Source organism: Zootoca vivipara, chromosome 4 (assembly GCF_963506605.1).
Source record: "Zootoca vivipara chromosome 4, rZooViv1.1, whole genome shotgun sequence".
Taxonomy (NCBI): Eukaryota; Metazoa; Chordata; class Lepidosauria; order Squamata; family Lacertidae; genus Zootoca; species Zootoca vivipara.
The window spans coordinates 82,668,029-82,684,837 of NC_083279.1; the positions used below are offsets into that span (position 1 = coordinate 82,668,029).

The 16,809-nt window shown below is 46.1% G+C and overlaps 1 protein-coding gene across 2 annotated transcripts in view; it reads left to right on the plus strand.

Moving 5' to 3' along the window:
• The window catches only part of GUCY1A2 (guanylate cyclase 1 soluble subunit alpha 2), a 182,191-nt gene that overhangs the window by 19,238 nt on the left and 146,144 nt on the right, over nucleotides 1-16,809 (plus strand). The window contains exon 1 of one of the 2 annotated variants that reach the window (XM_035114362.2): nucleotides 6,166-6,793. The exons of the other annotated variant lie outside the window; for it this stretch is intronic. Within the exon in view, the coding sequence (XP_034970253.1) occupies nucleotides 6,485-6,793 (309 nt within the window). The 5' untranslated portion in view covers nucleotides 6,166-6,484. Of the gene's footprint in view, nucleotides 1-6,165; nucleotides 6,794-16,809 lie in introns of those variants that run through there. 2 annotated transcript variants of the gene reach the window in all.

Genomic DNA, 16,809 nt, shown 5'->3' on the forward strand with positions numbered 1-16,809 from the left:
ACAGACAGAGAATCTCACCTAAGAGATCCACAGCAAACCTTTTTAGAACTAAAATATCCACCTGATGAAGTTAAACAACAGATCAACAGAGCCAGACTGATACCTAGAGAGAACCTGCTGCAAGATAGACCCAAAAAAGAAAATAACAGAACACCACTAGTCATCACATACAGCTCCCAAGTTAAAACAGTACAACGCATCATCAGAGATCTACAGCCTCTCCTGGACAATGACAGCTCCCTTTCTCAAGCTCTGGGAGGAAGACCTTTCATTGCCTACAGACAGCCACCCAATCTTAAACAACTCCTCACCCACAATAATACAACCACCAGACTTAACATGGACACTGGTACCAGAGCCTGCAATAAACCCAGATGCCAACTTTGCTGCCACATACACCCGGACAACATCATTACTGGCCCCAACAACATCCAACATACCATCTCAGGACTATTCAATTGCTCATCTTCTAACATTGTGTATGCCATCAAATGCCAACAGTGCCCTTCAGCTCTCTATATTGGACAAACAGGCCAAACCCTACGCCAAAGCTTAAAACCATGGAGCCACCTGGGATGAATAGAGACATCGGATTCTTATCTCATTATGCATGATCAAGCTTTCTTTAGCGCCTCAGCCCTTGCTCCCCCCCCCCCGGACTAATTGCAGTCATCATCAGCCGTTAACAGCCATCCACAGGTTTACCACTCCCATCAGCCCACCACCCATTCCCACCCACCCCCACCACCCTCTGTATATATATAAGGGTCTGACACTTCTGTTTCCAGTGTATCTGAAGAAGTGTGCATGCACACGAAAGCTCATACCAGAATAAAAACTTAGTTGGTCTTTAAGGTGCTACTGAAAGAATTTTTTTATTTAACCAACTGAGCTAAGAGTTGCTCTTAGAGATGCTTAGCTCTTGGCCTTCAGCTCTCTATATTGGACAAACAGGCCAAACCCTACGCCAAAGGATAAATGGACACAAATCTGACATCAGGAACCACAAGACAGAGAAACCAGTAGGAGAATACTTCAATCTCCCAGGACATTCTATACAAGATCTCAAAGCAGCTGTTTTATTACAGAAAAATTTCAGAAACAGACTGGAAAGAGAAGTTGCTGAATTGCAACTCATTAGCAAGCTTAAAACCATGGAGCCACCTGGAATGAACAAAGACATAGGATTCTTATCTGATTATACATGATCAAGCTTTCCTTAGCACCTCAGCCCTTGCTCCCCCCCCCCGCAAGACCAATTGCAGCCATTAACAGTCGTTAACAGTCATCAACAGGTTTACCACTCCTATCAGCCCATCACCCATTCCCATCACCCCCACCCCCCACCCTCTGAATATACATAAGGGTCTGGTGGATTCTATTTCAGTGTATCTGATGAAGTGTGCATGCACACGAAAGCTCATACCAAAATAAAAACTTAGTTGGTCTTTAAGGTGCTACTGAAAGAATTCTTTTATTTAGTTTCAACTGAGCTAAGCTTATGTAATGCTTTGGACTGTGTTCAACAGCAACAATATTATTATTTGCAATAATAGTATGTATGTATGCAATGCCTCGGAGTGCTCAGACAAGTCTACATGTACTGCCTCAGTAATTGTTAAAACAATCCTGCCAGGTAGGTCAGTTTTTCTCCCTATATTGCAGGGGAGAAGGAAGCTGAGTGGGAGCAGTTTGCTTAAAGCTTCCTAGTAGGTTGGTGGTCAAGGTGAGATGGGAGCTGGGGGGGGGGGGTTGCGGTTCACAGCTTTCCCCCTTAGCCACAGCGGTACTTTAGTCCTGCTAATTAACTAACATTATTAATCTATAAATAGTGAAGTAATACCCGCAGCCATTAGCATCGCTGCCTCCTGTGAAATGCATTATTTGATTGCCACATCCTAACGGTTTGCTGAACCTCAAACCATTTGCAGCTGTGCTTTTGTAAGAGGATGCCCAAGGCGGTTGGGAAATGCAGAGTGTGGGGGAATGGAGGTGCCACGCAAATACATTTAAGATGGCTTTGGATGTTCAGAGAACTGGTGACTATTACCATTATCTGCCCACAGGGTGCTGTGCAGTTTTGGATTAAGCCCTGTGGAGGCCCCTAGGCAGTCAAAAGCTCCAGGATTGGGGCTTCTCGCAAATTATCTCCTAATACGTTTTTGGAATTTTCTCTCAAGATCAAATCAATATTATTTTGATCTGTTGTCGTGGGGCTCCTAAAAGCCATGGGACCCATAGGCCACTGCCTACTCTGCTGGTAACCTGCCAGTGGTCTTATGTATGTGCTTGAAATTGGGTACCTCAGTGCCTTTGATCCCTGCCCACCAGCCATGCTTGCTAGGGCTTATGGGAGATGTAGTTGAGCAACATGTTGCTGTTTAGTTGTTTAGTCGTGTCCGACTCTCCGTGACTCCATGGACCAGAGCACGCCAGGCACTCCTGTCTTGCACTGCCTCCCACAGTTTGGTCAAACTCATCTTCATAGCTTCGAGAACACTGTCCAACCATCTTGTCTTCTGTCGTCCCCTTCTCCTAGTGCCCTCAATCTTTCCCAACACCAGGGTCTTTTCCAAGGATTCTTCTCTTCTCATGAGGTGGCCAAAGTATTGGAGCCTCAGCTTCACGATCTGTCCTTCCAGGGAGCACTCAGGGCTGATTTCCTTAAGAATGATTTCCTTGAGCAACATATGGAAGGCCAAAGTTCCCCCACTCCTGGTCCAAGTATCCTAGTTCCCATAGTGGCCAACCAGATGTTTCTCTGTAACCCACAAGCTTCTCCCATGGCTGCTGTCCTGCAGGATAACAGCCATCGGAGAGGCTTGTAGGTTTGCCACAAACTGGTCTTCAGAGGCACTCTGAATTGCATAGAGTCATCGTTTCATTTAATTTGCTTTTGTCGTTCATTCATTTGCAGATTCATCAAAACACTACACAACAAAAAGTTAACAAAGCAATGTACAGAGTTGCCTCATAGAATTGGAAGGGGCCAGGAGGGTCATCTAGTCCAACCTCCTGCACTCCAGGAATCTTTTGCCAAATGTGGGGTTCGAACACATGACCCTGAGATGAGGAGTCTCATGCTCTGACTTCTTCACTATACAGCTTCCAGAAAATGCTGAAGACGCACCTTTTCACTCTGATGTTTGACACCTGAGATGTGTGCTTTCAAGACCCACCCTATTCATGTGGTTGTCTTTAACTGTTTTTCATTCTGAAAATGAAAATTGTTGCAGCCCACCCTGGTGAAGAGGGGGGTAATCAATGTAATAATGATGATATAAAACAAATTATTCAATACAATTTTATTGCTGACTCAGCAGACTCATGACTAACAGCCATAGATAGACCTACTGTATATAAATTTGTCCAGTCCCCTTTTAAAGCCATTTAATCTAGTGGCCACCAGCTCATCTTGTGACAGTCAGTGCCATAAATTAATTACATGTGTTGCTTCCTTTTGCCTGCCTTGAATCTCCTGCCAATAACTTTATTTTATTTATTCAGAACATTTGTCGGCCGCTCAGTTGACAAAGCCCCCCGGGCAGTTCACAGCAAGTTCAAACAGTATACAACTAAAATATTAAAATATGGGGGGGAAAACATTAATTAAAAAGAGAAGGATGTTTCTCTGAATAACCCCACAGGTCTGAATGTTAAGAGGGAAGGAGAGAGAGAGAACGTATCTGTATATTAGCCTTCTCTACTCCGTACATGATTGTACAAACCTCCATGATGCCTGCCATGGTTACCAGTAGTTGCTTTCCCCACCAAATTAGGAAGACCCAAATTTTATAACCTTTCCTTATGGAATATGCCACTGCTTAGTGTTTCTGCTTTTTGTACCTGTGCATTGACTGCAAGGGAACTCAGACCCACTTATCAGTGTGGATTTGTCTACTCAGAATGTGTTTGCAACACCAACATACAGAGCCCATGCCAACCAGGTAGACAACAGGTGGTTGACCCCATTTGGGACCCCCCCCCCATTTTTCTGGTAGCTTCAGTGTTGGCCCATAAGTCCCAGCTTCAACTGACCCGAGGGCCTTTTGCAACGGTGGTCCCTCATCCATGGAATGCTCTCTCCAGTAAGGTCCACCAGACGCCATCACTAACATCGTTCGCCACCAACTTTCCTCTTTCCTTCTGGTGTTTGAAGGACTATGAGTCATTGGCTTTTATTGTTTGTTGCTGCCAAAACTTTTACTCCCTTTGGTTGGCCGTTTGTGGGGTTTTTCACGAGCTGTTACAGTTATACCTCAGTTTAAGTACACTTTGGTTTGAGTACTTTCAGTTTCAGTACTCCGCGGACCTGTCTGGAATGGATTAATCCACTTTCCATTACTTTCAATGGGAAAGTTCGCTTCAGGTTAAGTACAGACCTCCGGAACCAATTGCGTACTTAAACCGAGGTACTAATGTGTTATTATGCTATTATTATTATGTATTCTTTATTTATGCTTTATTCTCTTAAATATTTTTGTAACTTACTTGGGGTGCTTTTTGTGTAGCGAGCAATCAATAAGTTCAACAATTCATCATTGCCATTATAATCTACACTGATCAGCAGAGAAGCGTTGAATCCCTGTGTATGTCACATGACATACACAGGCATGTGTATGGCCACACCCACTGCTGGTATATGCCTCCCACCCCTGGAATGTTGGTCAAGATTAATGCAGCCCAAAATAAGAGAAAAAGGGTGAGCTACCCTAATCTAGCTAGATTAGGTTGGGGTTATGGCCCGATTCACACATGCACATTCCTTATTCAATTACTGCAGCATATAGTCATGACTTGGATCATGTCACAGATGAACAACCACACACACACACACACACAGCTTTTTTATATCGCTTTGACTCTGCCTGGTTCCCTGTAACCTCACTTCTTGCAGTGAGGGAACCGCCAGAAAGCCCTCGGAGCTGGACCTCAGTGAACGATGGGGGTGGAGACACATCCACTTTGCATGCGTAAGATGTGATTTCCGACACCTGAAATCACTAAAGAAGATGAAAGCTCAGGTAGCAGGCAGGAGACTAGACAATACTGGGCTAGATGGGCAAACTGGATTTCAGTTTGAGATTTTCAGATTATGTTCAGATTATGCCCCATTACCATTATTCAAGTTGGCACCCCTGCCTCCTGCACGTGAGCCAGCGTGGTGTAGTGGTTAATAGCGATGGACTCGTAATCTGGTGAAACCAGCCCCGGACACTGAGGTCCAGCTCCGAGGGCCTTTTGGTGGTTCCCTCACTGCAAGAAGTGAAGTTACAGGGAACCAGGCAGAGGGCCTTCTCAGTAGTGGCGCCTGCCCTGTGGAACACCCTCCCTGACATCAATACCAGGAAAGATTTTTGGAGCAGATCATTAAGCAAACGGTCTGTGAGCACCTAGAAAGGAACACTGTGATCACTAAAAGTCACTTATTTATCTACTTGCACTTTGACATGCTTTCGAACTGCTAGGTTGGCAGGAGACTCCTTAGGGTAGTGATAAAGCGGGATATCAAATCCAAACTCTTCTTCTTCTTCTTCTTCTTCTTCTTCTTCTTCTTCTTCTTCTTCTTCTTCTTCTTCTTCTTCTTCTTCTTCTTCTTCTTCTTCTTCTTCTTCTTCTTCTTCTTCTTCTTCTTCTTCTTCTTCTTCTTCTTCATCATCTCCATGATGCAGATCTTTATTCCCCTCTCAGTCCTGATGGAGATCTTCACTCGCCCTTTCTTCCCAGGCAAGGGGCGGCGCCACCAATTTCGCTTTTCCTCTCAGGTGCGAAAACCTCTTGGGCCGGCCCTGCTCTTTTGCCTCGCGCGTCACCCCCGGGATGCTTTGGAGAGCCCCAGCCAGCGCCGACAGTCTTGAAACTAGAGAGACTTGTTTCCCACCCGCTAGCCTTTGCCTTAGGGCTGGGTCCTTTCTGGCACATGAAGAGCACTTGCTTTCCCCAAAAAATAAAAAAAAACCCAAAGAGATGCGGAAATGTGGAGACCCGAGCATCAGATGCGAAGCAATACTAAACTGGGATTGCCAGGGTCCTGCCACTGCATGCCTTCCCCCGCGTCCTCGTTTAAATCTGGCGATGGGCGAGGCGCGCCTTTCGCGTTGCGCGCACGTGACACCGGCGGAGGCGAGAGGAGGAGGAGCGAGCGAGGAAGGCAGCGGCGGCGGCGGCGGCGGAGAGAGGAGAGGGGCGGGCAGGCGGGAGGGCGAGTGGGGGGCGGTTGGCAGATCCACGCAGGAGGAAGAGGTGGGCGGCGGACGGAGGCGTCTCCTTTAAATCCTCCCGGCTGCAAGCAAGGCAGCGCATGTGGACGCGAGCGAGGAAGGCAGGGGCAGCGAGAGAGGGATCTCGGCGCCCTCCCGAGCAATGACCAGCCGCGCGATCGCCAGCCCTGCGGGACTCCCTGGCCGCTGCCACCGCGCCTCGCCGGAGCTGCTCGCCATCTGATGCCCCCCTGGCCAAGCAGCAGGAGCAGACGCCACGCAGCATGTCCCGGCGCAAGATCTCGTCGGAATCCTTCAGCTCGCTCGGCTCGGACTACCTGGAGACCAGCCCGGAGGAGGAAGGCGAATGTCCCGTGGCCAGGCTGCTGTGGAACGGCAGCCGGAGCCCCCCTTCGCAGTCCGGGGCCACCACCCCCGTCGCCGCCACAGCCCCTCCGTTAGAGGCGGCGGCGGCAGCGGCGGGGCCAGCCGCGGTCTCGGCAGCCCCCTCGGGCTCCCGGAGGGCTCCTCGCCGGAGGAGGGTCAACCTGGACTCGCTGGGCGAGAGCATCAGCCGCCTCACCGCCCCCACGGTAATTGCGCCGCGCCCGGGCCGCCATCAGGTGCAGGGGCGGTCTCGATGCATGCAACGCAGGGAAGGGAAGGGTTGCGCAGGCAAAGGCGGCCGCAGAAAGGGAAGGGATCGAAATCCAGCAAAACCTCCGGGCGACACCAGGCGCGCGTGTCGCCGCCATCACACGCGACGCGCTGCACGCGGGTTGCGCGTTCTGTTCTGCTTGCCGGGTAGAGAGGTTTTCGCAACGCGCGGAGCGGCCCTCCGTCCCTCGCCTGCATTCGGGTCCCGACTTACGCGCTTGCTGCGGAAAGCCGCGCGCACAACCCATGATCCGGGGTTTGAAAGCGCGGCGCCGTCGGCTCCGGAGTGTAGCCCTCTTGCTCCCGGTCCCCGCCTCGGCGTAACTTTGCTGTATAGCCGCCCTCCCCCTTCCCGGTCCGGTTTCTGCTCGGCGCCGTCCTGTCTCATCCTGGTAACAGTCCACAGCCTGCGCCTCTCCTCCTTGCTTCACCTACATAAATCGAGTGTCGTTGTCTGGTTCCACTATCCTGATCCTCAGCCGGGATCTGGGACTCCTCTTTTGGCTTCTCTCGCTGCAGCTTGCGCTGAAAGTGTGGGAAATCCGCTGCGTTTAGCGTTTCCTAAGCCACCACAACGGAGAATCGGACTGCAAGAGGAGTTGCCGTTATGCACAGAATCATCTCAGGATATTTAGGTGCCTAAGGCAGAAAATTCCAATACCATAGCACCCAGTCCTATAATGCCTTCTCTCCCCTGTCCTTAGCGTGGTGCACAGTCTATCCAAAGTTTTCCCATCAGTCCTGTTGAAAGGGATGAGTGATGCCCAGCCATGCATCTGGTTGGTACATCTAGGTTCCTTGGATAAATGTCAGTTGCTACAGAGGGGCATCGGCCAAAGAGCTCTATTATTGTCTTCATGTCCTTAGGGGGAAGGACCTTAGATCAATGGCACAGCATCCATCTTGCATGCAGAAGTTTCCCAGGTTCAATCCCTGGCATCTCCCGGGAGAGATTCCTGCTTGAAACCCTGGAGAGCTGCTGCTGGTCAGTGTAGGCAATACTGAGCTAGACGGAGTGAGGGTCTGACTTGGTACATAAGGCAGCTTCCTATCTCCCTCTGGGCTCCTGGCTGGCTGCTGTGGTTCTTTTTATGTTCTCTTGTGTGCAAGCCATAAGAGCTTTCCGGCGAGCGTATGGGTCAAGTGTGTCAGCCTTTCCACCTTTGTCAGCTGCCTGACCTTCCTTGCTGCTTATGGTAGCCTGAATCTGTACATGTAGTGGTTTGGATGCAAACATGTCTTATAGCCCAAGCATCTGCACAATTTAAATTGTTCCTTTTTTCATCTGCAAAGTTTCAACTGGGCAATGTTTCACCTGCAATCTCTCCCACCAATAATACTCTGTATCCCCCTCATTCTGTATTTCCTTTTAACGTCTCCCAGGATCTAGGGGATGGTTCAAAAGAAGAGATTTGAAGGTAAGATCTCATTCTTCTGAATTCTCCCTTACTCATCCGTCTCTTGCCAAGCTCCCTGTTGATCTTCTTTACACTTCTTAAACAGTTTGTATCGCAATAACTGTTGGACGCTTCCTCTGTGACACCTTTTCTGTCACTACTGTATTTCAGTTTTTGGTTATCCTTAATTATTCCCCTTGCTTCCGTCCTCAAAAGCGCTGTCCCTTTATTTCCAGATCCTATGGTCAGAGTTTCTCCTAAACCCAACATTTCCCTGCTTCCCCAGCTCTGGGTTCCTTTGTTACTCTCCTAAATGGTGGTGGTGACTTTGGACTTAGGGAAGGGCCATGTAACTCAGCGTCAAGAGCTTGTCCTTGCATGCAGGAGCTCCCAGGTTCAATCCCTGGCAGGTAGAGCTGGGAATATCGCCTGTCTGAAAACTTGGAGAGCTACTGTCAATCAGAGTAGACATTACTGAGCTGGATGGAACATTGGTCTGACTTAGTATGAGGCTGCTTCCTGCGTGGGTGTTTTAGATGCATATGTAACATGCAAACGCAAATACCCGAATTAAGAACCTAAGAAAGAGCCTGCTGGATCAGGCCAACTGCCCTTCTAGTCCAGCATCCTGTTCTCACCGTGGCCTCCCAGATGCCTGTGGGAAAACTGGCAAGCAGGATCTGAGCATGAGAATTCTGATGGTCCACCCCCAGGAAAAGCGATTTTGGGCAATTTGGAGCAAAGGAGAGGAATGTGTGTGCCTGTTGCTTCCTCAAACGAGGCTGCTTTTGCAGCTTGAATCCCACTGGATTCCCAAAGTGTCATTTCCTTTAAAAAGAAATGGGCAGCTGTCGTTTGGTTACATGGATTAATGTGTAAGGTGTAGCCAGGCTCTCAAAACACCAGCTTAGCCTCTTGCACTCCAGTGATCTGCACTGGCTGCTTGTGAAGATTCTCATCTGTGCAGAGAAGCTGCTCTTATTTCTGCTGGTGATTATTGCTTTGCTGTTTGACTTCAGCTCTTACAATTCTGGGCCCCTTTAGAGGAAAAGCCTCTGAAGTTTCCTACTGTTATTAACTGTTGCTCCTACGTAGTTACTTCTGTGCATGTCAGGTGGACCCATGTGCTGAGTTTCAAAGACTGCTGCTGAGAATCCAATCAGAGAACAATGAACTGACCACTTATCTTGGGTGCAGTACACGTTCTTAGGTTCCCATTGTCCTGAGCGCTGAAAGGAAAAATCTGAAGGAGGGGAAAAAAGAACCCCATCTCCTGTTTACAGCATTTCAGGAAGGAAAGCAGCCACGTGTTTCAACAACACTGAAATCTGGGGCATTTCCCAGGGAGGCTGGAGATAACAAATCAATGGTTTGGAATTAGAAGACGCAACTGGTATCTGCAGGGAAATATTGCAGTTTGGAGTGCTCCTGTTTGTGGTTCCAAGATATTCCATCCCATTCTCCCCTTTTCCACACCCTCTGATCATATTCAGTCTGCATTGGGCTGTTTTGGGGTGTCCTCCATCATGGGGGTTTTTCCTCTAAAGAGCTTGTGCTTTGCTGCAACCCTTACCGTTTCCCCAAGCATACTGATACTTCTCTCCTGCATGTGGATGGCGCTGTTTTGTCTTCTTAAGGACCCTTGCGGAGAACGAGTTTGCCATTTATATATAGGACTAGCAAAATTCCAATCATTACGGTGGTTTTGTGAAAGAGAGGATATTGCATAGACCTCTCTGTGTCCCTTGCTGGGTTTGTGATCAGTGATAATAACTAAAGCACCATGTGTAGAGTTTGCCCCCACCACATCCTTGTTCCCAGTTGCTTTGCTTTACTTTCCCACACACCAGAGTTCTCTTTCTGGGTCACACTAGAGTGTGACAGAATCTCGAGAAACTTTTATATGCTCTGCAGGGGTGAAAATAGCTTGCAGGAGTGATTGGAAGTGGTGAAACACTCGATGGGGAAAGGGTTAAGCGCCCTCTTTTTATGCTGCATCTCTGCTCCAAATCTATGCTGAAATAATAGCTAAATATAAAATGATGGAAGCAGGTTTACATATGACACCTGTATGCGAATGTCTGCAATAGCTCACCAGCACTCAGGTCCATAAATTGATTTCAGTGATAGAACTCAGCCCTGGAATAGAGCCTCTCATATATAAAATATAGTTCCCAACATACTTTCTGTCACTGGCTATGTGGAGTCTTGCTTGCCTTATACCAAGTCCACCTAGCCCAGTATGGTCCCTACCAGCTTGAACCTGGGACCATTTTCATTCAAAGCAAGTCATCTCCCAACTGAGCTTCATTTCCTGCACATAGGCTAGTGCTTGTATGTTTGTGATTAGCAGGGACAGGGGTGAAGTTCGCCTCTAATTGCATCCCTTCGTTTCCCCCTTTACAGGCTCTCATCAAAGTGAATCATTGCCTTTCCCTCTGATGGGGAATGATAAATTGGTGCTGTTGGGTCACTATTGTGGTGAAAGTGAAATCTGCCTTCAGTTGGGGGACACTTAGCATTCTACCTGTTAGCCCCGTTTGTTTGGCTTGATGGACATCTAGAACTTACCAGCGTCGTTTTACAGCAACTGCAATGCCTCTCTTGTTTCTCAGCGCTGTGGAGAGAAGCTAAAATTGGTAGAGAGATTATTAGGAAACAGGTGCTTAGGATGAATGCAGTTTAGCCATGGCAGCAAACCTTCTTCCTCCACTCTGATCTGTTTTGTGGGAGCTCTTTGGTGCGATTTTACAAAGCGTGCAAAATAATAAGGGTGGAATTGACACTATCTTGAAATCAGTGAATTGAGTTCATCAGTGTTGTTGCTTTTTACACTTCATCAATCAGCACAACGTTGGGGGTATATATTTGGCATGTTCATAAGTTGTGTCTAAAAATGCAGATGTGCGTCTCTCCTCCCTCATTCCCACTGGCATAGAGCTTTCACATTACCATATACTGGATGTAATAAACAACAATTTTTGCTGTAAATGACCAGTGTTCATTGAAATGCTATTGTAGTGTCCTGAAAGCACCAGCTAAATTTTACTCTCTTATCTGTGCTGAAATAGTTTGTTTTGGAGTTAACGAAATGCTGAAAGCACTCAAATCTTACTCAAAGTCTTAACCTTGGACAGGAGATGTTAGGGATCCTTGTACTGTGTCAGAAGCCAGAGTGAACAAGTTGGTAGCTTAATCATAATTTCTGATGTCAGGCAGGAGTGCAGTAAATTAGATTATGTTTATTCTCTCCCCTTTCTCCCTCCAATTCATGGCATTTGCACCCAGGTTTATATGTTTAGGATTGCAGCATACAATTCTGATTTTTGATAAATAGGTTTTGACACGCGTTGTGGGGGAAAAATTCAAGGCAGTTGGTCATGCAGAATTTTGATGCTAGGGAACTGGAATAATCCTGTGTTAGACCGTGGTCCTGCAAAAGATGATTGCTGATTTCTAGATATTAGGAATCAGAACTGTGTCGTCGTCCCCGTCCCCACAAGAAGGGGTAAACAATTCCACCTATAATATTACAGCTAGAGCTAATGATCTGTTCAGTGGTTGGAGGTGGAGATTGCAATATAAAACATGCTGCAGTTATCATTACACTTGTAGCAGGTGGTATGTTCAGTTCTAGTCAAATTATAGTTGGTAAATGATAGGAATCAGTGGGCAGTCTATTGTCTGTGTGCCACCTTCCCATTTTTTTGGGGAAAAAAAGATTTCTATCCGAGCTCTTGATTTATTGGTCTGTCAATTGCTATGGTTCATCCTTGCTTTTGACATCCTTTTTATTCATCATGACAACAGTGGATAAAGCAAACGAGCAATGGGTTAGATATAGGTAGTATATTACATGGTTAAGTGTAGTACAGTTTGTTTAACTAGCATTTTCTTTCATTGATTTCCAACTCCCCCCCTTTTTTTTTGAGTAAGCAGACCTAACAGTTGGTGCTATGGTGTCAAAATTAACCGAAGACATCCCAGCTAGCCTGCAGTATATTTTGTCTATCTAATAAGATAGTGGCATAATTTTCATAACTCTTGTACGGTATGTTTCAAAGTGATCTGATAAAGTGCATTTTCGTATTCCCCTCCCTACCCCAAGATAATCCAGAACTGGTACTGCCTCAGATTTTAGCAATTATATTTTCACATTTTGATGCCTCATTAACCCTCCCATAATGAGATAGCTTAAAAGGTAGGTCCAGACATTCAGACCATAAAAAGAATATTTATTTGCCACTGTTCAATCTGAGGAAACAAACACACATTAAGGGGAATGCTCCTTCTGACCATTCTGGGTCGTCGTTCCGTCCCCCGGCCACTTGGAGGATTATACATTTGTAAATTAATTTTTCAGATCATGGCTGAGCCAACAGACTACTTGTTGCTTTGGTTTCACAAGTTGCTTCAGTAATTATCACTGCAGATTTCTGCTGCTGATAAGATGCTCTGCACACATCTCTGCCTCTACTTCTTCACAGTATATTTAATAACAATGTTTCAATTTAACATTTTTATATTGTCATAAGGTAAGTCAATCAATATACTTTATTCGACCGATAGTCAGAACAAAAACATTTCACAATACAAAGATAAACATATAAAACTGAAGGAATCAGGGGGATACATAAAAATATAAGAATATAAAACTGAAGACATCAGCGGGATACATAAAAATATAAAAATATAAAACTGGGGGCATCAGCGGGATACATAAATGGGGTATGACCGCACTACTAAACCTCCTAATCAATTTTGGAATAAGGTAAGTCAGTATTATTATGCCCCATATTAGAAAGGGGGTGGGGGAGGCAGAGAGCCATCTAAGAGTGTTTATTGCAGAGCACAGATCTGAGCTGGGGAATTCTCGATTTTTAGCTCAGCCTCTTAGATGCTACACCACATCACCTCTCAACTTGGCAGGATAGTGTTTACTGGGTCTGTAGCCCCGTGGTAGAGCACCTGTTTTGCATGTAGAAAGTCCCAGTTTCAACCCCTGGCATCTCCAGGAAGCAGCGGGAGAGACTTACCAACCAGAACCCTGAAGAGCTACTGTCAGTCTGTGCTGGCAGTATTGAGCTAGATCAGGGTTTCCCAAACCTGCGCCTCCAGCTGTTTTAGGACTGCAACTCCCTTGATATGTATAGTATAGGTAGGTAGGTATTATATAGAGTAACGTATATGCTCTGTGTCAGGGGGACTCCCTACAGGGAGCCTTCCCCGTCATCCTGACCAGCTCTTCGGCCAGCGATAGCACGAGCAGCGAGTCAGGAGGAGGGAATGAGGAATGGAGCGGAATGGAGGGAGGGCTCAGTGAGGTGAGCCCTGGCTACGCTCTGGAGAACAGAGCATGCAGGAAGGGCTCAGAGATGCGTCAGAGCCTTGGCACCGCTCTGGTCGAGGGACAGCAGATGAGGGGCTCAGAGAGACGCCGGAGCCTAGGCGCCCCAGCCAGCAAGAGGGGTGACCTCTCCTTCCGGCACCCAAATTGAGGTGCGTGCCCACACGTAGGGCGAAGGGGCGGCGTTTCAGGTGCCCAGGCTTTTATGCTGGTCCATAAGCAGACGGAAGGTTCTGAAAGTGACTTGGTGGTCATGTTTTCTGCTATCTCTGCACTGTAAATAGTATGCACAATAAAACTCTTAAAGACAGCGCGGACTGGAGTGTCTTTACTCGAGAGTAGCCGCAACAACCCCCTGACACTATGAATATAAGGTAGTGTGTCGTGTATGTGTTTTGTGTAAATGTAAATGTATGTGTTTTATATGTTAATAATAAAAAAGGACTGCAACTCCCATCATCCTTAGCTAGTAGGACCAGTGGCCAGGGATGATGGGAACTGTAGTCCAAAAACAGTTGGAGACCCAAGTTTGAGAAATTCTGATCTAGATGGACCAATGGACTGACTCCATGTAAAAAATAAATCCTGTGCCCCCCAAAATATCCTGCAGTTTCCCATAAGACCAACAGAATTTATATAAAATAAAAAAATTCCTTCAGTAGCACCTTAAAGACCAACTAAGTTTTTATTTTGGTAACTTAGTTGGTCTTTAAACTTAGTTGGTCTTTAAGGTGCTACTGAAGGAATTTTTTTATTTTACTTTGACCCAGACCAACACGGCTACCTACCTGTAACCAGAATTTATATAGCACTTCTAAGTGTTCAAACTGTTTTACAAAATTATTGCACACCTTTATCACAACCCTGCATGATCTGCTGGGGTGCTGCAGGGCTTTGCAACTGTGACATAGTGAACTGAGCAGAACGCCAGGTGAGGCAGGGGTCACACCGAATTTTAGGCTTGCACAGGGCGCCACTGAAATTTGAAAGGCCAAAGTTCGCCCTGGAATTTCTATTCCTATTTTGCAGATTGGGAGAGGGGGGTCTGGTGTAGACTGATAGGGAATTAGCAAAGGCTGCCTATGATGGTTCATATGCAGAGCAATATGGTTTGGAGGATTGGGGATAATAATAATAATAATAATAATAATAATAATAATAATAATAATAATAAATTTATTATTTATTCCCCAGCCATTCTGGGCGGCTTCCAACAGAAGTATTAAAATACAATAATTTATTAAACATTAAAAGCTTCCCTAAACAGGGCTGCCTTCAGATGTCCTCTAAAAGTCTGGTAGTTGTTTTTCTCTTTGACATCTGGTGGGAGGGCGTTCCACAGGGCAGGTGCCACTACCGAGAAGCCCCTCTGCCTGGTTCCTTGTAACTTGGCTTCTCGCAGCGAGGGAACCGCCAGAAGGCCCTCGGCACTGGACCTCAGTGTCCGGGCAGAACAATGGTGCTTCGGGTTCCTGAGTTTCCGCAGACCCAACTAATTTATTCTTGTTTAGCTCAGGTGATGTTTTATCACAGGCATAGGCAACATGGCCCTCCAGATGTTTTGGGACTACAATTCCCACCATCCCTGACCACTGGTCCTGTTAGCTAGGGATCATGGGAGTTGTAGTCCCAAAACATCTGGAGGGCCAAGTTTGCCTATGACTGTTTTATCATAAGGTTACTAGGCGTCCCCGTTTCCCGGGGACAGTCCCCAGATTTACAAATCAGTTCCATGACAAAATCCATCTATTTAGTAGGAAGTTGAAAAGTGTTCATTGAAAAAAACACAAAAAAACCTGGTAACCTTTTTTTAAATCATCATGTCTAGCACCCACCCAAACCAGAACTGTAAACCAGAATCAAACCCTGGTTTGCGATCCTTGCTTGGAAAGACAAGTGCTAACTTTAATTTGTCAGTTTGGATGTCATGGCAAATTATGGTTTGTTGCTTGTGGAAGGTAACAAATCAAACCGGAGAAATGCAAGGACAAGGGGGGGCTAAAAGAGGAGAGAGCTGAGCCTCATGCTCACTTGTGGTTTGGCATCAAGTTCATAGCGGAGGAATTCGTTGAGCTGCAGATTTCCTAGTCTACAGTGGGCCAGTCAATATGCTATAGTTCGGGAGAACATTCCATTGATGGGAAGCTAGAATGGGATTGCAGCTTCATTCTGCTTGATAAAAGCAGGTTAATTCTTATCAGAACTTTTACTGAAAAATGAGTCCCATTGAACTTAGTGGGATTTCTGAGTGAGTAGGTGGAATTCAGTCTTGCATTAATACAGTTCTATCTGTGGAGACATTTCTGTCTGCTAGTGATCTCCCCCCACATGCTCTTTGTGTGTGTGTGTGTCTCCGTCTCCTGACCCTCTACATCAGATTTTGGGGAAAGTCCTGTTAGAACTGGATTGCAAATTTCCTAGTCGGAGATGCGTTGGGAAACATGGATATTCCCCTGGTCAGAAGTGTTCAGGCGGTAGGCTACCTCTCACGATTAAATTGCAGATTGCGATACTTCATTGGCATTATAATATCATCATTTCCAAACTGTGTGTTAGGAAGGGAAATAGAGGCAAGTGTCACGGTGCAGTGTGTTGTTATCCTGGAGTTTAGATCTGAATCTCAGGTGCAAAATATTTCATTCTGATCAGGTGGCTGCATTGCACAATGCCAGTTCCATTTGTCTGAGTCTTCTCTCCCAGAATAGTAACCCTATATTATATAAAATCAGGTACAATTCTTAAGTTTCTGTTCTGACATGCCAGAGTATTGGAACATTCAAGAAATTATTTCTTAATTCTTAATAATCGTGATTGCTAGATGGATTATCTAAATTTGGAGTAAGTCATGATTTTGCACATTATGCGCCTGTGACCCACCAAATCAAGTACAGCCCACCTAGTGTGCATTGTGGCCTGCCAGATATGTGACAATCACTTCATTTTTTTTAGTTGTAGACAGGCAGAAAAACTAGGGCGCTTATCAAACCCTTGGTGGTTGTCATAAATGACTGGTGGTTTACATTTGGATTGATGGATTATGAATTGTGTATGCCTGGGACAACTTTTTTCACCTTCTATCGCACTACATAGGATCAGGAGTTTAAAGATGCTCCTGATACACATTTGACAATGCTTGGGTTATATTGCTTTTATTAGAGATAACTGGAGTATATACAGGATAAATTTAGAAAGGAACTGAAGGTTATCC